Source organism: Polypterus senegalus, chromosome 15, assembly GCF_016835505.1.
Source record: "Polypterus senegalus isolate Bchr_013 chromosome 15, ASM1683550v1, whole genome shotgun sequence".
NCBI classification, from domain to species: Eukaryota; Metazoa; Chordata; class Cladistia; order Polypteriformes; family Polypteridae; genus Polypterus; species Polypterus senegalus.
The window spans coordinates 65,980,614-66,005,120 of NC_053168.1; the positions used below are offsets into that span (position 1 = coordinate 65,980,614).

The 24,507-nt window shown below is 36.5% G+C and overlaps 1 protein-coding gene across 1 annotated transcript in view; it reads left to right on the forward strand.

Annotated features, from left to right (window-relative positions):
- The window catches only part of gtpbp10 (GTP-binding protein 10 (putative)), a 51,744-nt gene that overhangs the window by 10,484 nt on the left and 16,753 nt on the right, over positions 1-24,507 (forward strand). The window contains exons 3-7 of the mRNA XM_039737278.1: positions 3,782-3,873; positions 5,085-5,229; positions 12,021-12,094; positions 13,568-13,620; positions 22,607-22,714. Of these exons, the coding sequence (XP_039593212.1) occupies positions 3,782-3,873; positions 5,085-5,229; positions 12,021-12,094; positions 13,568-13,620; positions 22,607-22,714 (472 nt within the window). The remainder of the gene's footprint in view (positions 1-3,781; positions 3,874-5,084; positions 5,230-12,020; positions 12,095-13,567; positions 13,621-22,606; positions 22,715-24,507) is intronic.

Here is a 24,507-nt window from a genome sequence, read left to right on the forward strand (position 1 = left end):
TTTCAGCTGTTCTATTACAATTACAAGGGTCTGTCTAATGACCAATTGGCATCTAAACATAGATTATTAAGGATGAGCTAACAGTTTACTATTAGGATATTAGAGTAAAGGCTACTGCAGTCATGTGAAATGAGAAATTATAAATATTTCAAGCAGTAATAACCTTTTTAAACATTATTAATGTCTTGGCTAAATTGTAAAATCAGGGTAAAGGTACCTTGATTAAAAAGTAGCAAAAACAGTAATTTCTGGGGATTCTAAAATTGTAAATGTCACTGTATGTAAGTGTATGAATATCACTTTTGTGTTCAGTTTTGTTTGTTCACATATGTATTCATTTTGATTTATTTGCTTACAATTATACATTTTGGTCCTTATGCATTGTTTGTTTTGCTTTTTATTTTAATTCAAAGGTAATCTTTATTTTACAGCAGTACCTAATTTACTATATTTTGCTGTAGTTATCACTACCATCCATAAAATCCTTTTTTTTCCTCATTTTAACTATTTCTCAGGAGAACATTTACAAATCATCTGTTACCAAATGGCTCTTCTGGTTATGTTGTGCTAGTGTGTCCCAAACTGTGTAAATTAAACAACAATACTGTTCTTCACTATAAGCAGCTAATATATTGTACCTTTTTTATTGTTTGCACTCATATTATTCTAATCAGTACAACAGCTGTCTTTTATAGCAATTACCAAAAACGTCTTCAAAATCTAGATTTGTATTTGCTTTTTTATTTATATTTGCTAATGTTCTGTTCTGATAAGTTATTTAGTAATGTATATTACAAAATAATGCAGCTTTCTTCTGTGTTCAAAATATTATTCTAATTTAATATTGAACTTCAAGACTTATTACAATGTGCATCATACTGACCAATTTCACTTTTGAATAATAACGTTAAGATACTCTCAAAAATCATAGCTAGAAGGATGGAGAAAGTGCTCCCTTAGGTAATATCACATGATCAAACTGGATTTATCAAGGGTTGACACTTATCTTCAAATATTCGATGCCTGTTTAATGTAATATACTCGCCAACTAAGTCAAACACCCCAGAAATATTATTATCATTGGATGCAGAAAAAGCATTTGACATGATTGAATGGAAATACCCTTTTACTTTATTGAAGAAATTTGGGTTTGGCCCGAACATTTGTACATGGATCAAACTACTGTATACCAACCCAGAAGCTTCAATTTGTATCAACATTTATTTAGACTACTTTAAACTAGAACATGGTACCAGACAAGGATGCCCCTTGTCACCACTGCTGTTTGCAATCGCCATTGAACCACTGGCAATACACTGTCGAAATGCTGATCAGATAAAGGGGATTATCAGAGAAGGACTGGAACAGAAAATTTCTCTATATGCAGATGATATGGTACTGTATATATCAGACCCACAAAATTCTGTGCCTGCAGTCTTAACAGCACTCACAGAATTTCAAAAGATCTCTGGTCTCAGAATTAATCTGAATAAAAGTGTACTCTTTCCAGTGAATTCTCAAGCATATAATATTAGAATAGACACCCTACCTTTTATCATTGCAGAACAGTTTAAATACCTAGGGGTAAACATCACAAGTAAACATAAAGCTCTTTATCAACAAAATTTCCGTCTGCATGGAAAAAATTAAGCAAGACTTGCATAGATGGTCAACCCTTCATCTCACTCTAGCTGGAAGAATTAACACTGTTAAGATGAATATTCTTCCTAAGCTCCTTTTTTATTTCAAAACATTCCAATATACAACAAGAAATAATTTTTTAAGTGATTAGATTCAACAATAACCTCATTTATTTGGAATTCAAAACATCCACGTATCCATAGCGACCCTACAAAGACAAAAGGCAGAAGGTGGCATGGCCCTACCTAACTTCCAGTTTTATTACTGGGCAGCAAACATACAAGCTATAAAAGCCTGGACACAAATAGATGAACATACACAGGCCTGGTCCGCAATAGAACTAAAATCCTGCAGTACTTCTTTATATTCCCTGCTCTGTGCCCCAATAAATGCAAGTTATCGGCAATATACTAATAACCCAATTGTGCTTCACTCACTTAGAATCTGGAACCAATGTAGAAAGCATTTTAAGATGGAGAAGCTTTTATCTGTGGCACCTCTGCAAGAGAACCACCTCTTTCAACCTTCACAAACATATGCAGTTTTTAATATCTGGAAAAATTTGGGATTAACTTGCTTAGAGATCTTTATATAGACAACGTCTTTGCATCCTATGAACAATTACATTCCAAATTTAACATTCCAGCTACACATTTCTTTCACTATCTTCAAATTAGGAACTTTGTTAAACAGAACCTGCCCGATTTTCCTCATCTTGCACCCTTGTCCATGCTGGAAAAAATATTGCTCAATTTCAAGGACTCAGACACCATCTCTGTAATATATAAAATTATTTTACAGTCCCTCCCTTTCAAAGATCCAAGAGGACACTGGGAAAAAGATCTCTCAATTAATATATCAGAAAAGGAGTGGAAAATAGCAATGCAGAGAATTCACTCGAGCTCCATATGCGCAAAGCATACAATTATTCAACTCAAAATTATATATCGAGCACATCTGTCTCTAAAACTCTCCAAAATATTCCAGGGCAAGATCCAACCTGTGAACACTGCAATCAAGTCCCAGCCTCACTGGGTCACATGTTTTGGGCCTGCACCAAATTAACATCATTCTGGACCAAAATTTTTAATTACCTTTCAGACAGCCTTGGTCTCACAATCCCTCCTAACCCATTAACAGCTGTGTTTGGTGTTCTTCCAGATGGGTTTAAAGTGGAGAAGGACAAACAAACTGTGATTGCATTCACTACACTTTTGCCACGCAGACTTATTTTACTAAACTGGAAGAATCCTAACTCTCCTCTTTTAAGTCAGTGGGAAACCAATGTTTTATACTATTTGAAATTGGAAAAAATCAAATACTCAGAGGATCTGTACAGATTTTTTTCAAAACATGGCAGGATCTAATCAGTAATATTTTAGAATAAGCTCTTAAAGCACAGAGGAAGCAATTATTTCTGTATTTCTTTTTCTTCTGTATTCATCTCTATTGGCTTATCAAACTCATCAATTTAGGTATGTTTACAAGCCTTAAGTTTTACTCTGTTGGCCATGCTGTCTCTCTCTCAGGGGTGGGGGTCGACTTGTTCTCAATCCTACTTTTTGTAAAAATTGATTGATTTGTATGGAATGATTGCAATAAAATTAATAAAACTTCAAAAAAAAAATATATTGAACTTCAGGCGATTAATTCTTGATATCTAATGATATGAGTAAATATATGATAGCATTTTTGGATATATTGCCCAGCACTACTTCTGAGATTTTCGTTAGTACACCAGAGGTTATATAGAAAAATTGGCTTGATAAGTTAAAATTGTTAATGATTAAAAATGAAAATCTAAAAGAAAGCTATAAGAGCAGACAGCGTGCTACTCTGTGCATTCTGTTGCTGTAATTAACTTGCTAATATTATGGTTTTGCTACTATTTACTAGCTGTGTGACTATCCAGAAAATCACGTGAATAAATTAATAGGAAAGTTTGTAGGTAATTTGACATTTATTTTTTCTTTCATTTTTTTTCTTATAGAATATTGAGCATATAATATTTGAAATAATTTATAATCTAGTACAGGAAAACCTCTGTATACCTCTAGTGTTTATAAGTCAGGTTTTGAATGTCTGCTGTACCATGACTTTCTCTCTAATTGCTGTACTTTCTTACTCTTTCCTTTTTCAGCATACATTGTTTAAAAGGTGATAAAGGAAAAGATTATGAGTTACATGTTCCAACTGGTGTTTCTGTGACCACAGATGATGGAAAGGTGCTTGGTAGGCAAACAAAAATGTACTCTTTAAAATGTTTAAGTAATAGTTATACTGTTATTTTTATTTATTTTTTGACCATGATGTTAAGTGTACTGCAGTCACACTTGTGCAATCACTAGAAATGTGTCTAGCTATTGATTTTCAGAGTTATGACTTATTTTCAGTTATGGGGGATAGATCTTTTTGTAGAATTCCGTACTACACAAATGAGGGACAAATAGAAATAAGGCACCACTGTTTTGAGCTGCTTCAACTTTTTTTCTTTTTCTTTTTTTAAATATGACCCTATCCACCAAAGAGAGCATGTTGGCACACAGGTTTTAGTAACATATCATGCCATGTTCAAAAGCAGTCCCTGAAAACTGTTGGAAAATTGTAACCCCTTTCACTGTGATAGATATTAACAAAAACATTTATAAAGTTTTGGGTTTCTGGAATGCCACAGTTTGAGCATTTTGTCAAAATGTTTAAATTTCTAGCTAAAACTCCCGAAGAGAAATAGCTAACATTTTTTCAGAAAGTCATAAAGACATCCTAAATAACAATGAAGGATCTTCAGGTCTCTGCTGTCCTGGCAAAGGGTCATTGTCCCATTGGTAGGAGAAAAAATGAGATATGTGGCACAGCAGGAAAATGAAAACCACAGCCTCTAGATAAAATCAGGATTGCTGTCCTGATATTTACCAAAATGCATCCAGATGACCAGCGTGAGTTCTGGAACAATGTCCTTTGGAAAGATAAGTAGAAATTTGGGATTTGGCAAATATAAGTCCAATTGTGTTTGGAGAAAAGCGAACACTACATTCCAAGGTAAAAATATTATGCCAGGAATCCTTGGTAGAGGTGGTTTCATCAATGAAAATATTTGAATGCATACATTTGCAACTTGTTTAAAAATATTTGAGTTACATTAAATAGTATACTGGGTATTAAAAATGATGTGTATTTGAATACTTAGTATTATATCGAAGCTGGCAATTTTAGCATTTGGACAGCCCTATTGTAAAATATATTTTATGTACTGTACTAATTCATGTCATTACATTATATTATAACTTATTTTTGAATGAGTCACTATTAAAATGCTTCATAAATAAATATAACTTTATCGAATACAATAAAAAATTTAAATCAGAAGCTCTCACTTTGAAATTAGTGAAAGTTATCCAACATATACATTTTCTAAATTTTTAAAATTTTGTTAATGTTTTAAGGAGAATTAAATAAAGTTGGAGAGCGGATGCTTGTTGCACATGGTGGCTCTGGAGGAAGTTTTTTGTCTAATTTTCTGCCTGCTAAAGGTGATATAAATATTATCCGGCTGGATCTGAAGCTCATTGCAGATGTGGGCCTGGTGGGGTAAGTCATTCCACTTTTGTTTTGTACAGTTGCATTATTATTAAGGTGTATCCATATTTTAGATGCCAAAGCAGCTTTCAAGCAAAAAAATGAAGACTGTTATGACAATTCAGACCCCCACCATGCATGGCAAGGTATACATCACATCCTTAAACAAAACAATAATACCAATCCAGCCACTGGTAGCAACAGTTCCTCACTGTCAGAGCAGCTTAACCACTTCTTTGGATGCCATGTGGAGGAGAGACCAGGAACTGTCATGACCACCATTCCTGCTTCAGATACCAACAGCCATATACTCACTGTACAGTCTGCTGATGTTATACACACATTCCGTGATATCAATGTATGGAAAGTGGCAAGCCCAGATATTGTCCCAGCTTGTGTTATTAGAGGATGTGCTGTGGAGTATTTACAAATGTCTTCAATCAATCTCTATCATAGGGCACTATCCCTACCATAGTACCAGTTCCAAAGCAAACTGCAGTAACCTGCCTCAATGATCACAGGCCAGTAGTATTAACACCAGTAATGATGAAGTACAGTGGAACCTCTGGTCACGAACATCTCGGAACATGTACAAAATTGGGTTATGACCAAAAAGTTTGCCAAACTTTTGCATCTGTTCACGACCACACACTCATGTCACAAACAAGCCAGTTTCCCTTCCGGTTTGTACGTGCTGATGATTACTGCACGTGTTCAGTCTTTCCCTCTGCATTCCCTGTGAACTGTTTGTGCTCTTATTTTGTTTCCCTTACGGTTTGTACGCACCGGTGATTTACGCACATATTCAGTCTCTTTCTGTACAGTACATTGTCCTCGGTCAGACGTGCATTGTGCAGAGGGACTTTACCTCAAAACTGTAATCTCCTCTCCACCCAGCTTCCTGCTCACTTCCTTCATGCCAGAACTCAACTCATGCAATGTTAGTTTTCTTGGTTGTTTATGCTTAGTTTTTGTATAAATTAAGGATTTTTTAAATGTTCATTTTTTTTCCATGTGCTTAAAACTCATTAAAAAAAAAAGTGTTTACAGAGAGCGGTTCGTAAGGCTGTAGCGTGAACTCTTGCAATGTTAGTTTTCTCTGTTCAAGGTTTTCTCAGTGTTCAATGTTTTTTAGTTTAGTTTACTATTACACTGTGCATTCTATGGTATAATTAACTATTTTTGTGCTTAAAAATCTTTAAAAAAATATATATATACATGCAGTGTGTACGGTCTGGAATGGATTAATTGTATTTACATACAATCCTATGGGGGAAATTACTTCGGGTTGCGACCAGAGTTTTGGAACGAATTACGGTCGTGACCCCGAGGTTCCACTGTATTTGGAAGGACTGGTCCTCGGGTACATCAAGGTTGCTCCTCCACCTACTCTAGGCCCTTACCAATACACATATAGATCCAGTGGGTCAATAGACAATGCCGTTTCTGCTGTCCTCGACACTGTACTGCTCTACCTGGAACAGCAAGGAACATATGCACGGCTGCTGTTTGTGGATTACAGTTCTGCTTTTAATACCATAATACCCAGCAGAATTGTTAAATTTACTTGCAGTGTCAATCAATGCATACATTTTACTCTGGTTGGTTCATTGATTTACACCCAAATGTCTTGTATAAAATAAACTATTATATACTGGTTCTTCTTTTTACCCTTCAGTTGAGCCACCACCCTTGAAATTTCTGTGCATATAACAACTGTCCATCCTGGTTGTTTACAGGACATCTGCTGACTTCTTAGGGCTCGTTTATACTTCATGCTACAAACGCGTACGCGTTGCCTCGTGGCTGCCACACGTTCCCAGCGCTCATTTGATGCATCCTCTGAGCAGGTCCTCAAAAATTAACATGACACGTGCGCATGTTGCAGTACCAGCAAAATCTCTGGGGGCGTAGTGTGCTAATAGTTGGAATGTGACGTCAGAGTCTCTTTTTACTATCTACATGTGACAGAAAGCCGCTTTGCGGATCCTATGAGATTGGTGTACGCGCTTCCAATGTTTGATGAATGGTTCGTTGTGGCAAAGCAAAATGCCGTTATACAGATGTATTTGTGGTGCTTTTATATTCAAGTGTCGCATATTCCTGACATGATACATTTTAAAAGTCTCACATACCATCTTCTATGCCTTCTTTTTTTCCTAGGGCTTCCTCCTGTCCAGACAGCAGCGGATCGCCAACAATAGATCGCCACACTGAGCACATTAAATGTATGATATTCCAACACCCTGCACATTTAGAATCCTTAGATTTATACTTGATATCACTTTCATGATAAAATGCATTAAAGTATGTATGTTACATTTTACAGATAAATAGGTAATTTAATTTAAATAATGAATACTGTTAATAATTACACACATGGTGGTGACACTGTGGTGGAGTGTTAGCGCTGCTGTCTTGCAGGGAGTCACATCGCTGATATTCCCTGCCTGGAGTTTACGTGTTTTCCTGCTGGGTTTCCACAGTGTGCTCTGGTTTCCTTCCAAAGATACGCTGATTTGGTTACACTAAAATGACGCTAGTGTATGTGAGTGCTTGTATTCACCTTGTGATGAGCTGATGCCTCGTCCAGGGATTGTTTCTGCCTCGTGCCCAACGCTAACTGAACAAATGGACAAATCCCTGGACCGATGGATTTAATCATTAACACTAGAATTACCAGAGCCTACGAAAAAACTCGTAATTCTGTCCCACCTTAAATCGCTTCTTAAATCCCTTCACACCTCTCCGCCAGCGCCCTTTGTCTTCTAAATGTGCTGATAAAGAGAAGCTTGGAGCAGCCGGCTATTCCATCCCCCCACCAATTTAGAACGTGCACAAACATCTCTCAGCTCATGCCTTGATTGAGTAACAGAGAGTGAAGTGGAGTTTTAGAGTGGAAATAATAGATCGTTGTTTGGAACACACGCATTTCATGTCTGTTCCGTTTCTACAGTAATCTGTGTCAACACATTGCTAAAACAGAAACGTTTCTTATATTCTAGTAGATGATGACAAAATGTAGGCATAAACTATATAATGTATGAAGCCTGAAGTCCAAATAGTAAAGAAACATTTTCACAAGAATAACACAATTGCGCTTTTATTCAAAAATATAACTGCAGAAACAAAAAGCCGCCTTAACATGAGACATTGACAGCAGTTTATTGTAACTGCTTCCGTGGTTCAATAGAATCAGCCCCGCTTGGGAATCAAGAGGTCACGAGTTCGATCCTGCGCCCCTCCGTTTTGAGAAGTAAACTGCTCTTAGTCTTACTGTTTTAGAATAAAAGCATACATTTGATTTCAGTCTGTAATAGCCGGTGCAATTTATGATCCTTGTTATGATGCCTTGTTATGATGCCTTCTTCGCATCTCACCGTCACTTGCTTTTCTTTTTATTCAGTTTTATTGAGTGTTCCTGCCAGTCCCTGCATGTTGCTGTATGCTGTTTCTTTTGTACTCCAGGACATGCAGAGGAAAGAATGGTAAAGAGCAGTAACTTCGGTGCTATATGCAATCATCAGACACTCCCCATCTGCCCGTGTCGTTCAAACACAGGAACATATATTGGTGTAAAAGTATAACAAAAGTGCACTTTTATTCAAGTGCACTTTTTCCATCACCTTTTCCTGTAAGAAGCAATGTACACACTTCTCTCTATGCTGTGGTTTCTATTACACACCTGAAAGAAAGAGACAATATATGTGAAAATATAATCGCACTAATGCAATATTATTTGAAAACGAACAGCGTCAGATCGGGTGTGAATTTATGCAGGAACTGGAAATTCTCTGATGCGGGACCTTCCCCCAGGGAAGAAAGTACAGTGTCAGGTGCTCATTCAGTGTAATAGAAACCATAGCACAGAGAGGTGTGTACACGGCAACAAGTACACGTGTCGTAAATGTAGGAAGGACGGTCCTTGGGTGTGTGGGAACTGTTAATATTTGAATGTGATTATTTTATATAGCACGGAATGAAAATCAGCACTTCTTAGCATTGCACCATGCAAGCTGTCATATCAATCGCCTACTGTAACTTGCTTTCTTTTTTCTTCGGTTATACAGGTAGTTTTGAATAAAAGTGCACTTGTTTTGTTTGCGAAATGAAGTGTCTGCGTGCACTTTTCGTGGCATTACACGTGTATTTTTGAGCATGCCCGTTTGAGCATGTAAAAAGTAAGTTGAAAAGTATAAAAAAACAACAGGCAGATGGGGAGTGTCTGATGATTGCATATAGCGCCGAACTTACTGCTCTTTACCATTCTCTCCTCTGCATGCCCTGGAGTACAAAAGAAACAGAATACAGGCGCTATAGCTCTGCGTTGTACCACGATGCATACTAACGCACCAAAAAAGGGTTCTGACACACAGACGCTGGCGAAGCTGCCTTCTTTGTATCTCACCGTCACTTGATTTTCTTTTTATTCAGTTTTATTGAGTGTTCCTGCCAGTCCCCGCATGTTGCTGTATGCTGGATATTTTCACATGTATTGTCTCTTTCTTTCAGGTGTGTAATAGAAACCACAGCATAGAGAGAAGTGTGTACATTGCTTCTTACAGGAAAAGCGATGGAAAAAGTGCACTTGAATAAAAGTACACTTTTGTTATACTTTTACACCAATATATGTTCCTGTGTTTGAGCGACACGGGCAGATGGGGAGTGTCTGATGATTGCATATAGCGCCAAGTTACTGCTCTTTACCATTCTTTCCTCTGCATGTCCTGGAGTACAAAAGAAACAGCATACAGCAACATGCGGGGACTGGCAGGAACACTCAATAAAACTGAATAAAAAAAAAAAAGCAAGTGACTGTGAGATACGAAGAAGGAAGCTTCACCAGCGTTTGTGTGTCAGAACCCTTGGGGGGGTTAGGTTGGGGGCGTTAGTATGCATCGTGGTACACTGCAGAGCTATAGCGCGTCTTTAGTGAAAACAGCCGTGTCAGATGGGGTTGTATGGATTGATTCTGAACGCGACTGAGAGAATGAAAAGTGAATAAAAAAAAGCTAACCTTTACAAGGATCATAAATTGCACCGGCTGTTACAGACTGAAATCAAATGTATGCTTTTATTCTAAAACAGTAAGACTAAGAGCAGTTTACTTCTCAAAACGGAGGGGCGCAGGATCGAACTCGTGACCTCTTGATTCCCAAGCGGGGGCTGATTCTATTGAACCACTGAGGCAGTTACAATAAACAGGTGTCAATGTCGCATGTTAAGGCGGCTTTTTGTTTCTGCAGTTATATTTTTGAATAAAAGCGCAATTGTGTTATTCTTGTGAAAATGTTTCTTTGCTATTTGGACTTCAGGCTTCATACACTATATAGTTTATGCCTACATTTTGTCATCTACTACTAGAATATAAAAAACGTTTCTGTTTTAACAATGTGTTGACACAGATTACTGTAGAAACGGAACAGACATGAAATGCGTGTGTTCCAAATAACGATCTATTATTTCCACTCTAAAACTCCACTTCACTCCCAGATACTCAATCAAGCTGAAGTTCGTGCACGTTCTAAATTGGTGGGGGGATGGAATAGCCGGCTGCTCCAAGCTTCTCTTTATCAGCACATTTAGAAGACAAAGGATGCTGGCGGAGAGGTGTGAAGGGATTTAAGAAGCAGTTTAAGCTGGGACGGAATTACGAGTTTTTTCGTAGGCTCTGGTAATTCTAGTGTTAAACATCCTTTTTTAGAGATATTGGAGAAAGGTGTCATCGGAATTTAATGGGTGTTCCACGCAATTCACTACACTGCGAAGCCGAACCTGTTCTCACCGTGATAATATCTCGCACTGCCACCTGGTGGATTACTCCAGATTTACGTAAGGTACGCGCGCAAGTATAAACAGTACAACACTTGTGTAGCAGGAGTGTCCGCTGCAGCATGCGTCGCGTTGCATGAAGTATAACCTCGGCCTTAGTCATCATTCATTACATTCTGTTGTTCACTTGACCTTTATCTGGTTTATGACATTTGTAACCCTTTATGCTATTTCTTTAAGATGAATGCTCTGTTACCGTAAAATTATTCTTCCACACAGTCGGTTAGGATGGGGCTCCACCAATCCCCTATGTTGTCACTCACTATAGGAGTACCACAAGGCTGTGTGCTGAGCCCTTTCCTTTACTCTCTGTATACACATGACTTCATACCAGCCCACAACACTAATGCCATCATTAAATTTGGAGACAATACAACAATAGTAGGGATGATCACTGATGGAGACGAGTCTGCCTACAGGGAGGAGGTAGGAATACTGACTGGCGCACAGAGAATAATTTGATACTTAAAATGTATTCCATTCCATCCCAGCCTTATACTGTTTTTGTATTTAGTTTATTTTATCATATGGCATTCATATCTTATGTTCATTTTGTATAGATTTTGGGTTTCATATATAAAAAACATTATGGCACCATCAGTTACAAATTTTATTTTATATTACTGTATGTATAAATATAAATGTAAATAAATATAAATGTTAATATAAATGTATATTTTTACCTTCACATGCTGTGGTGGCTGATTTCAGATGGTTGCATTAAGTGAGTAACCTGTGTTTAGTAAAGGGTCAGTCAGTCCAGAAGTTGGTGTCTATAACATGGAGTCTATTGGGGAAAAAAATTTGATATGGCCTGTTATATTCCTCTTAGCTACAGCAGCGCATTGGTTTGTAATCCCAACTCCTTATTTAAACAAGCATATATGTAGTAATTGTTTTTAATACTGAACTTTAAAACCGCTTTACATTACCAGTGTTCTGTGATGTTTTTTTTTCCTTGCTCTACCAAGGTTCCCAAATGCAGGAAAATCATCATTGTTAAGCCAGTTGTCTCATGCTAAGCCAGAGATTGCACATTATCCTTGTAAGTATAATAAAATAATTTTTAAAGATATACTTGTTAATATCGAGGAGTTAATCCTAGTTGAAATCATTTTTGCACCATAAATAGCATGGATTTTTTTCATTGTCTAACTTTCTGTATTTACTGCTCTGTGCATAAAGCTGACAGCCAGTTGATAATGTTTAAAATATTACCTCAAATATTTAACATGATATCGTAAAATTTAAAAATTAACCCCTAATGCCCTAAGGGGTTTTTGCCGTTATTGCACCGAAATTGCATACCCAAAAGTAAACAGCTATTATTTTACTTTTATATTAAATGAGCTGCAAATGGCTGAAGACTAGTGTGTACAACATTCCAAAATTTAAAAGAAAGTATTTATATGATTAAAAACGTTTGTTTACACCAATAAGAACTAAATAAAACAAAAAAGGTACTCTAGGGATTTCTGTCCCTAGCTGGATTTTACCATGTACTGTGTAACCAAGACATTTTATGATTCACAGCCCTGGAATCAATTTTCTTTTGTGCTCCAATCCGTCAGCTATCATTATACCAAGTTTAGCTATCATATCCCATAGTATTTCAAAGTTTCACTGTTTACTGTGTATTATTTGGAAATATTTAGTCTCTTGCATATAATCTTTCAGAACAAGTAATGCAGTTCCAGTAATTTTTTTTTTTTGAAAAAAAAGAATAATTTATTTTTAAGTTAGGGCTGGGATTATAAAACTAAAACATAAATCATGAAGTAAATACACACTGAATCAAAAAATTAATGCAGAATCGGCACGGAAGAATTAAAAAAAAAAAAAAATGATGGACTATGTTAAACTTAAACAGTGACCTATATATATATATATATATATATATATATATATATATATATATATATATATATATATAATGTATAGCTAATCTACCTTTTAATTTATTCCCAAACTTGCATGACAATCTGTTTGAATGCATCCTTGGTCTGGAACTGAAAACATAAGAAAATAGTAGACTGAGGGCAGAAAAAAGGAGCCCATGCTGTAACAAGATATGTATACCAATTCATGTTTTGAGTCATGTGCAGATATACAGACAGAGATGCTTCAATCTATATAGATAACAAGGTGTAGGTCCTTCCATGAAAACCCTAAATACAAAGAGGACTGTTTGATTTATGTTAGGTAGATTGCCCAGAGGGGACTGGGTGATCTCTTGGTCTAGAATCCCTACAGATTTTTTTTTTTTTTTTTCCAGCCTTTGGAGTTTTTTTTTTTTTTCTGTCCACCCTGGCCATCGGACCTTACTTATTCTATGTTAATTAATGTTGACTTATGTTTATTTTTTATTGTGTCTTCTATTTTTCTATTCTTCATTTTGTAAAGCACTTTGAGCTACATTTTTTTGTATGAAAATGTGCTATATAAATAAATGTTGATTGATTGTAAAATCCTTCCATTAACATAATAATGTTTATTGTATTTGATTGTAATTTTACAGTTACAACATTAAAACCTGAAATAGGAAAAGTCATGTTTGAAGATTATAAACAGGTTAGTAACACTGCTTTAAATTCTATATTTGCAAATGTAAGAAATATGTAGCATTAATAAGATTTATTTCAAACTGTTCCCAAAATGTTTGTATTTGAAATATTTACTTATTTAAATATTTTTGTATAATTTGATACTTGATATGCTTTTACATCACAATTGTAAAACCGTAAGAAAAAAGAAACCCTTCCAGTAACTGTCATTTGCCTGTTGATCGATTGTAGAAATAGGAATTTCATTGTACTCTGTATATGTTACAGTACTACTATATTGAAGAAGCACTTTTTAAAAATTAATATACATGTAGAAGTTTTATATTTTAATTTCACAGTATTTCTCTGATAATGGTATGTTAGTGGTAATGTTTTTATATTTCTGTCTTAAACAAATGGTTTGCAGTCAGAGTAGCATGGTTCTTGGTTTAAATCTTGGGCCTAGGCACTTCTTGGGCAGCTTGAATGTCCTCCCTTTGTTGAGTTTTGAAACCCATATTTGTTAACTGGTTTCATCGAAAAAGCCCCTGAGTGTGATTCTTTCTCTCCTAATGAACTGGCTTACATGATGTACAGAGTGAGTATGTCTTAATGCCTAATTACACTGTACTTATGCAGATAATCACTAGGTAATTACAGTATAAATATACTATAATAAGAGACAACTAATATAAAGTGCTACCAACTAAACTGTAATGCTTGATTAAAAAAACACTTTGAGAGACTGGAGTTGATAGATGTCTATAAATCCAAAATATATAGGCTAGGTCTTAAAAAAATCTTCGTCAAATCCTTAATTATACACTATACATTTCAGAAGGTTCCCATTGCTTAAAGTAAAAAAGAGTAAAAGTAAAAAAGAGGTTGCAAAAAATATCGTGGATACTTGAACTTGCAGAAGTTAAATGCACAAATGTTGGTATGCTGTTAAATTAGTCAATGTTTTAAGGTCTGGTTTGTCAGTAAACCAATTGATTAGGGTTGTAAGAATTATATTTGAACAATTAGCTGGTTAAAAAATATTGCTAAAAAGTAATTTAGTAGATTAGTCAAATTAATTCAGATTTCAAATGTTAGAAACTTATCGTATTTTAATTTTCCAAATACTTTTTTTTTAATTTATTACCATATGTTCCAATTTTAGAGCTTCTTGTATAAAAATCTAACTTTCAGTATTTCATTAATCCTATATTTCAGAACTCCTTTTAAACAGCCTTTGTTCTGATGTTTTCATGGTTTCTTGTATGAATGATCAGACTTCATTTCTTATGCCTGCATACAAATCCAGAATTTGAAAATGGCTGTCTTTACCTCTACTCAGTAAATTTAAAGCTATGAGACCACATCACATTCTTCAACGTACAATTCATATATATGTGCTTTCACTTATGGGTTTTAATAATGAACAGTAGTTTGCCTTCAAAAACCAAATGAATGGTTTTCAGTCTTTGCAGATTTGTATTTAGCAGTTTGCTGTTTTGCTTGTCCTTTTAATTGTATGGTTCAGTGATTTACACATCTGTTTTAACACAGTACAACCGTATACACTGATTAGAAAATGAACAGGTGCTTGGACTGATGGCCACCTGTAGAATTGCTCATTTCAATAAGAGAATGATTGTGAAGCCTCTGTTTATATATTGCGAATAGGTATCTGTGTGTTTTCACATCCTCTTATAGATATGTTACAAAGCAAGCTAAACCATTATACATAATTTGATCGGTAACGTTATTTAACTTTCAAAATAGGTAAAGATCTGTTTCTGACTTAATTCCATTCTGGGGTAAAATTGGTGATAACTCAGTCTTGTATGTGTGCTTTTTTTTTTTTTTAATAACAAGTAGGATTCTTGCACTTGTATGCTGACATTTTCTTGTTCTAGCACAGAAGCATTTCCAATCATGATCTGTATTTCTTTTCGAAATATGTTGATAATGCTGTATCATCAACACTCTGACCCATTTTTATATGTCATTGTTTTGTTATTGTCTTCTGGAGTAATTTGTCTACTTGCAGTCACACGAGTACAGTACTGATTTTCTTAGTCCTACCAATATTATCCTAACAATACAAAAAAAAGCAGGCATCATTATATTTTCTGTGCTTTAGTACTTAATTAGTACCAAAGTATAGGTTCTTGTGACGTTCCTAGTTGTGCCACACTCCCTGAAATACCTGAAACTACTGAAAAAGAAAAAGAAATATATAAGCATATCTCAAACAGAAAGGGTCATTGACAATTGATATATTGATGAGTGGACATTGTGTAGTTTGCTTTGCTGTGTGTTTGGTGAAATCATAGAAATATTTTGGAACTTTGTATTGAAGTCAGTGGGGAATGAAGAACTAAACTCATTTTGAGTGGATATAATGGTGCAGTGATGTTTTAATTGTTCCTGACAGCTAGGGAAGTATAGATGACTATGCTAGACCAATTATTCTGGCCGAAAATGAGATCTGAGTGTTGAGGCAGCAGTGCTAACCACTGCACCGCCTTGCCTCAAACAACAAAAGACGGTGATAGAATAGTAATCACAAAACAAAATACAATAAATGGCCACAAGCAAGTAGTAAGTAAAGCTGTCATTGTGCTGCTCACAGACTTCCAGTCTTGGGACGCCCATTAATCATGTGAGGAAACTGCTGCATGGGACTGTCTCATTCCATTGGTTGAAGTGCCAATAGTTTGCATTTTTTTCTTCCATGGAGAAGATAGAAATGCCTTGTAAACAATAATTAATCTTTTATTATGATGATTTCTTCACAGGGTCTGAGTTGTTTTCTTTTTCAGGGAGAGGGGAGGACTCCTTTTAAGTCTTGTTTTGGGTTGTAAGTGTTGTATATATGGTGGCAGCACAGGGATCCATCAATGTACATCTTATCTAATAATGTCTGATTATTATTATTTAACATATGTGGTCTGTAGCTGGTATCTATCGTATCCGCCCTATCGCACTATGAGCATTCCCAACAGAGAGCAAATGCTAAGCTTTCTAATTGAAAACATTCAGAATCCCATCTTCCGATGCTTGAACATTAAATTAACCAGCCACACACAACCCAAGTAGTGAACCAATGAGATGTGAGGTGAACAATCCTCAAACAGCAAGTTGTGAAGGAAGAGTGAGGATCTGTGAAATGTTGGTAGGTTAACACATCATTTCATTTACATCGATGCAGTTTAGGGTTTTTTTTTTTCTGTTTATATATAGTTTTGATCTGCAGATGTTGAAACCATAAATACGGAGGGCTCAGTGTGTTTTTTTTTTTTGGAGATGTAGTTTGAAAGTTTTCAGTATTTAAATTTCATAAAGTAACTGTATTCTTTAGTATGTATCTATGTACCACAATCTGAATTCCGAATGCTTAATTTTATTTTCTGAATATGTAATGCTGGTACTTGTATGCTGTTATAGCCACATGCTGCAAACATCTGTTTTTCATAGCTGTTAAATACATGTATGTTATAGATATACCGTGTCCACCTAAATGTTTGGGACAGATACACATTTTTCTTTGATTTATCCCTCTTCTCCACAGTTTAAAATTATAAATCAAGCAATTCAGATATGACTAAAGTGCACATTGCAGACTTTAAGTGCATTTGCATACATTTTGGTCACACCATTGTAGAAATTGCAGCCCTTTTTTTTGTACAGCACTATATCAATTAGTAAAAACTGTTCCACATGACTTCTACATCTTGTATCAGTTTATGTTCAGGCATTCCCAACTACTGCTGGTTTGCTTTCAGCTTGATGCTGGTCAGATCACTCTTCTTAAAATGTACTACAAGGCGTCTTGTAGCCTCCAGTGTCTTGCTGGTCTGAGAATCTTTCAGAGTATGGTTGACAACTCATTTAATTGTTTTTTGCAGTGCATAGTATTTGATAGCTAGAATTCCTGATCTTAATAAATGATGTTGAGTTACAGAGGAAGCATAGTAGTTTTTGACCCTTTTTCTCCAAGTGCATTGTACAACCTTCCTTTTTAACAATGGTGATGAGCTGTATCGTCTTTTTTCTTTTTTCATCATTACTATCACTAACAGAATTTTACATCTGTATCTTTCAAATGCCAGCAACTATGATTTTTATCATTTATGCTACCTTATTTTAAACACTCTGCTAGATTAAAAAGACAAGTACTTTCCATGTGATTTTGTATGTTAGAGGTAGTTTCCACTTATACAAAAAACTCCATAGGTTTTGGGAAGCAGAGTTCACAAAAAGAATAAAGCTACTTTGTTTTATGTCCTTTATAGTGAATGGTTTTGGTAGGTTTTGGCCAGGAATGTGCAATCTCTACTTTATAAAGAGTTCTACCTGTATTGCAAATAACTGAAAGCTTTAAACACATCCTCAGTCATTCAGTTTCCTCCACTTACAGAAAACATAGTCACGGTACACAATACACTGGGCTGTAATACTGAGATGTACTCACTTATACAGCCATTGTGTCATTTACTAAAAACATTAAAACATGCTCAATTATCATGATGTACAACTTGCTTTAATTGTTCTTCACAAATTTGCATTTGAACATAAGCAATCAATTGTAGTTTAAAATGATCTTCATAGAAAATGTAATGGAGAAGCATAGTTATTAAATAAAAGTACTTTTTAAAGAGTAAACATATATTGCATTTAAAAAGTACAGTTACCAACAAAATTTATAGTAAATGTAATTTGTTGCCTTCTTATCCACTAAATTAATTTTTCCAAACCCTATATGATCCATTGCCAGCCTGGGACAGATACTGTAGTAACAGATTGTCCACTAGCTGCACTAGCTTGTCAGGTATAGAGCCATATGCATTTGCTTGGTCTAACCACAACACTGAATACATTTCCTTTATTCTCTCTTGCTTTCCTGATGAGCTTCTCCACCTCACACCATTATGTTCCTAGAATCCCAGTTACCCCTGTTATGTCCCCCTGTCTGCACAGATTTGTTGATGTTGCCATTCAAGTCAAGATAGGTGTAAATTCTGTAGAAAACAGCATTGAAAAAGATATCTGCCTCAACTAACAACAATGAGATGATACTTAACTGATCCATCTGTTTGAAGATCTCTTCGTTTGGCTTCACTGTGGTACGAATTGCCTGAAACATCCATTAAATTCCAATGACACCTTGCCGCAATATCTCTGAAAAGGATGTTTAATGATTACATCCATCAGTCCAGGAATGCGCCCATTCCAGAAAGCATCGGGTGTGAGACAGGAACAAAATCCGTGGATGGGGCAAGCTGAACACAAGCATACACATACACTAGCATCATTTTAGCATCACCAAGTCCCCAAACCTTCATATCTTTGGAAGGAAACCGGAACACATTGTGGAAACCCACCAGGAAAACATGCAAACTCCAGGCAAGGAACACCAGCGATGTGACTCCCTGCAAGGCTGCAGCGCTACTGCTGTGCCATCATGCCACCCCCATATGTGTAATTATTAACAGTATTATTTAAACAAAGTTATTGACTTATCTGTAAAACGTAACAACATGTTTTAATGCATTTCATCATGAAAGTGATATCAAGTATAAATGTAAGGACTCTAAATGTGCAGAGAGCTGGAATATCATTATAATGTGTTCTGTGTGGCAATATATTGCTGCTGTCAGTTCAGGAGGAAGCCTCAGAACCACATAGCGATTAACAGCTGGGTCGGTTTTAAGATGATGTTTACGACTGTCTACTTTAATGGTAAAATAAACTGAGATTAAAGGCAAAATTTCCACTTTAATCACAAAATAGACCTTTTCACTGTGTTCTTAATTTTTTTTTCAGTGGCTCAAATACGCTGCTGTACATTCTGATGCACAGAAAATGGTATGCAAGTCTATTAAAATGTATTGTGTCATTACGATGGGTAATATGTGGCTTTCTGTCACATGTAGTAAACAGAGACACTGATGTCACATTACAGCTTTATCACATTGTGCCCCCCGACTTTTTGTTGGTACTTCAACATGTTCACACGTTTCGTTAATTTCTGAGGACGTGCTCAGAGAACGTGTCAAATGAATTCTATGATGCGTGCGCGTACGTGTTCTGAGCGTGAAGAATAAACCAACCATAAGGATCTTCCATAACTGCAACAGGAGTTTGGGACAATATTTGTAAACCTTGCAAGATTTGCTATTAGGGCCTGCTCTCACATTAATAACAACATCTGTAACTTTTTTTCATTTGCATTTCCTTCATGCTGAAATTTACTTCTGGCTCAGGGGGATCAATCAACATTCTCCTAACTCTTGCTTTCTTTCTGTGTCACTGTGTCATGCAGCCGTAATAATTTCTTCCACTTCTTTTATGGAAATTGCACTTTACATCTGTTAGTCCATGTAGGAAGTAAACCTGGGTGAAGTTTAGCTCAGCTGTTCTAGCTAAACATCTCCATTGTAGATATGTGTTCCAAGTGTTTTTATCAGATACTGCAAGCCTCATATAGCTGAGGTTTGTTCCCCAACCCTGCACATCGAGTACCTATTAGAACAATCTTATAATCACCCATACCAGTTTGTAATTTATAATTACATTAATTATTTAAAGAACGAAACATTTTGCATTGATTTGAATCATAAAGACTCTTGGAAGTGGCAATACTGTCCATCATTTAGAAACACATTTGACAAAAATCACATTTTTTAATGACTTGTCCATTTGAATCAAAATGATAGGTTTGGTTTTATTTGTTTTATATCTCAAAAACAAGCAACATTAAGCCCATAGAAACCTTGCTTAACTGAGTTTTTTTAGTAAACCTGTAAGTTTAGGGTTTCTGACATTAAGATTCAAGGTTCTAGTCACTGCCAGGGGTTTAGAAATTGGACCTTTTCAACCATTTGTAAAAAAAAAAGATACCGCTAACAATAACAGAAGGCTTTGCAGGTGATAGAAATAGGAATTTCTGAGCATGGGTTCATGCTGAGAAAATCTAATGGCTTTAGAATGTACAGTCGATTCCTGTTAATCGGACCACATTGGGACACAATCATTTTGGTCGTAATAACCGGCTGGTCCAATTACACGAACATGCCCTATACATGTGCAACTAAGACAGGACGTGCTATAAGTAACATATTAAAATGTCATTATGGCTTTTATTGTGCTGCACCACGCGTATGGCGAACGTACAAACAAGAACTACGTACATGTACGGTTGCTTACATCTTCGTTTATTGAAAATGAAATCTACAAATTCTCCGAAACGATCTACACGACACTGAGCATGCAAAGCACAATATGTCACTGATCTGCTTTCCGCGGGCGACTTGTGGCTTCTTTTTCTTATTCTCTGTCACATTCTTTGGTCTGATTAAACGGAATTTTGGTGCAAATAAGCGAACAATATTAGGCTTATTTAATATGATCTGTTTCGGTTCTTTAGGATTCGGTCCGAATAAGCAGCTGGTCCAATTAACCAGAATCGACTGTACTTGCATAGTGACTGATTGAGCAAATTATTAATTGAATATTTTTAACTAGCATGTCCTGGGTATGACATTAAACTGTATCCGGCCCTGCAAGCAGTCCCCCAACTTGGTGTGGTTGCTCTGATGGCTGTTAAACTTGGGGAGTAGCTGTTGCTGTAGCAGATCGTCTTCTTCCGATGGTGCCCGATGTCATTCCATTCAATGAGTGTATTATGAGACTCGGATTATAGCACTCTCGGGGTGCCTTGTCTGTTGTTTCAGTGTATGCTCTGACTGTGGTGAGTGATGTCTCAGAGAGGGAGACATTTTATTTGCAACATCACTCGGTGGTTGATGGGTTCCAGCGAGGTGATACTCCTTTGGTCATGGGTGACTTCAATGCAACCACTGGCACTGACAGGATTGCGTTGGGCCCTGTGGGTCTGGTGACTGCGGTGAAAGTGACTCTGTTCTTTGACTTTGCAAAATGTCGGGGGCTGTGGATTGCTGGTTCCTGATTCCAGCACCCTGAACCACATCATTGGACTTGGTACTCCAATACAGGTGAGACGGTGAAGGAGATCGATCATATCCTCGAGGGCAGACACTGCAAAACTGCAAGTTCTACAGAAATGCTGTTTTTAAATTCTGATCACAGACTTGTTGCTACTCTTAAGGCCCAGCTTAGGTCCAGCAGGCTCCACCTACTAAGAAAATAAAACTGAACCTGGCCAGATTCCAAGATCAGGCTGTTTCTGACAAGTTTGCATGTAGTTTGTGGGAGGAACTTGCGTACTTGGGCACAACTAATGATCCTAATGTAATGTGGGAGAACTCCCGTAACAAGATGCGGAAGGTTGCTGAGGATTATGTTGGTGTTACCAGTGTTCCGAGAAGGTGTTTTATCTCGCAGGGCACTCTGGATATCATCGAGAGGAGTTGCAGCACATGGCTTGATGGCAGCTCCGGTCTACCAGAAACTGACAAGAACGGCTTCGAGGGCTGTGAGAGCAGATAAGGAGGCATTTGTTAGAGGAATCTGTGAGCAAGTGATATACCATCTATGGTCTAGTGTCCCACATCCTGCTTACAGAGGAATTGAAGCATTGCGCAAATTCGAATCTGTTCCTTGGAGAGTCACAGTCAAGGTGGCTGATGGAACGGTCCTTATGGATAACACTGCAGTTTTGATCTGGTGGACTGGCTACTTTGAGCAGCTGTATTAAGCTGATCCTCCGGCCAGGACGGATATCTCTGGGTCGATGGTTTTTGAGGCTGATCCACCCAATTTCACTGAGCGTACACTGATGGTGAACCAGCTGAGGGTAGGGAAGGCTGCACAGATCTAGTGGCTGGACTAGGCCAAGGGGGACGCCCACGTAACAACTGGCTGCGGCATATAGTTGGTCATTTCTGGAGGGTGGGACTGGACTGTGTGTTTTGTTTGGGGTTGCCAACCAGGATCCCGAGCTGTTTCATCATGTGGTGGGTGCAGCAACGTGCATGCTAACTAACCTTAACTGACCTTTTAACTAGAAATGCCTTAGATAACAAATTTCTGTTTTCCAGATATCTGTGGCTGACTTGCCAGGTTTGATTGAAGGAGCCCACTTAAATAAAGGAATGGGTCACAAGTTTCTCAAACATATTGAACGGACAAAGCAGCTGCTGTTTGTGGTGAGTAAAAAATATAAAATGGACTATAATTGTCATAAGGGCCCTGCATCATTGCATAATTTTACTTGTCAGTTTACTTGAACTAAATGTTTAGATTAATGTAACACTGTACCTGTTGTTGGCCATATTAAATGAAATTTTGTTCACATGAGAGCCCTTTTTCAGTTGAAAGTAATTTATAGTGCCATATGATGTCATTTTAAATTAAATGATTATTGTTTTTTCCTGCTATAGCAATGCTTATGGTAATCTATTAAAGTAAATTACATTTATTCTTTGTAAGGCAAATTTCAACAAATTAATTAAAAGATTGCTGCAATGATTTTTAACAGACTTCAAACACCTGGAGGCTGCTTGTGTTCTAGATGGCCAGAGGTGTTTGAATTCTGATTGTCCAGTTGTGTAGGAGTGTGTGCTTTGTGATGGACCAGCATCCCATCCAGGGTTGGTTCTCATTTTGTACCCTGTGCTACCAAGGTGGTGTATCATTTCCCTATGACTTGTATCTCACAGTCCACAAAGATTTGCAGATTAGATGGATCGGAAATGCTAAATTGGCCTCGGGTGTGTGTGGTGGTGTGTGTGTGTTCATTCAATGATGAGCAGGCACTCTGTTCCTTGCTCTCAATGCCTTTTGAAATAGGTGCCAGCTTCACTGTAACTCTGGATAAATGGGTTTAAAAAAAAGGATGGATTTGGTGGATGTACAGTTAAGTACTTAAGAATTCCAGCAAAATTCTTTCAGCTTAACAGTGGATCACATACTCAAAGATTCCAGTGGGAAATTAAGGGTTAGTGCTTCAGAAAGCACTTCTTTACGAAAAGAATTGTGATAATTTGGAACAAACGTATTGGACGTATAGTTAAAGCAGAAACCTTGACAACCTGTAAATAAGATATTGGGACAGCTTAGCTATTAGCTAAATTAACTAGCTTGACTTGTCTCCTTTTGTTTTAAGATTTTTTATGTTTTTATATAGTACTTCTTATTAAAGTAAAACATTACTGAAATTTGAAGATGTCAGGAAAATGTTTGTTTTTATTTAGTTTGCTGATAATTGTGCTCAACTGTGAGATTTAAGCTTTCATAATGTTTTTGTTCTTAATGAAATTTAAGACTGTGCATTAGAAAAGTGTTATGAAACCTTTGTCACTTTACAGTTTCATTTGGACCTTTCTAATATACAGTATGTTTAGGCTATGGAAGGACTAATATGTTTACCCTGAGAAATTTTCTTGGGTTCTACTTATGAAGTTTGAACTTACGGGTTACTAGTCTTTGTTTACACAGTGATAGGTAAGCTTAAATATTCAAGAATACCTTGGCTGCCTGAATATTTGATATTCAGAGTTATAGGTAATCTTGACATTTTAAAGCAGTTAACAATACTGTAGCCCTATTTACCCAAAGTTCTGCAGATTCAATATGCTTCATTGGATTCTGGAAAAACTTTACGTGTTGAAATGATTCCACAGACAAAATATCTTAGTTTTAAAAACTTTAGTAAAAATTCAAAGTAAAACAGTTCACAGAAAAATAGAGAAAAGATTGGTATTGCAAAGAAAACAAAAAGTTATTGTTTAATAAAAACTCTGTTTAAAGCTTATAAATTTTATTTCATTTCTTTAAGTTTGCTTATACAGCTGAACTATTTCTAAATGGCCATAAAACTGTATGCCTATCCCATTTTCATACTGCATATGGGTCTTTCAGTCCCAGTTAGCACTGAGACCTATTCTAAACAACAGCTGACACAATTAACGCACTGTACTGTCGGACAACAATTTTGGAT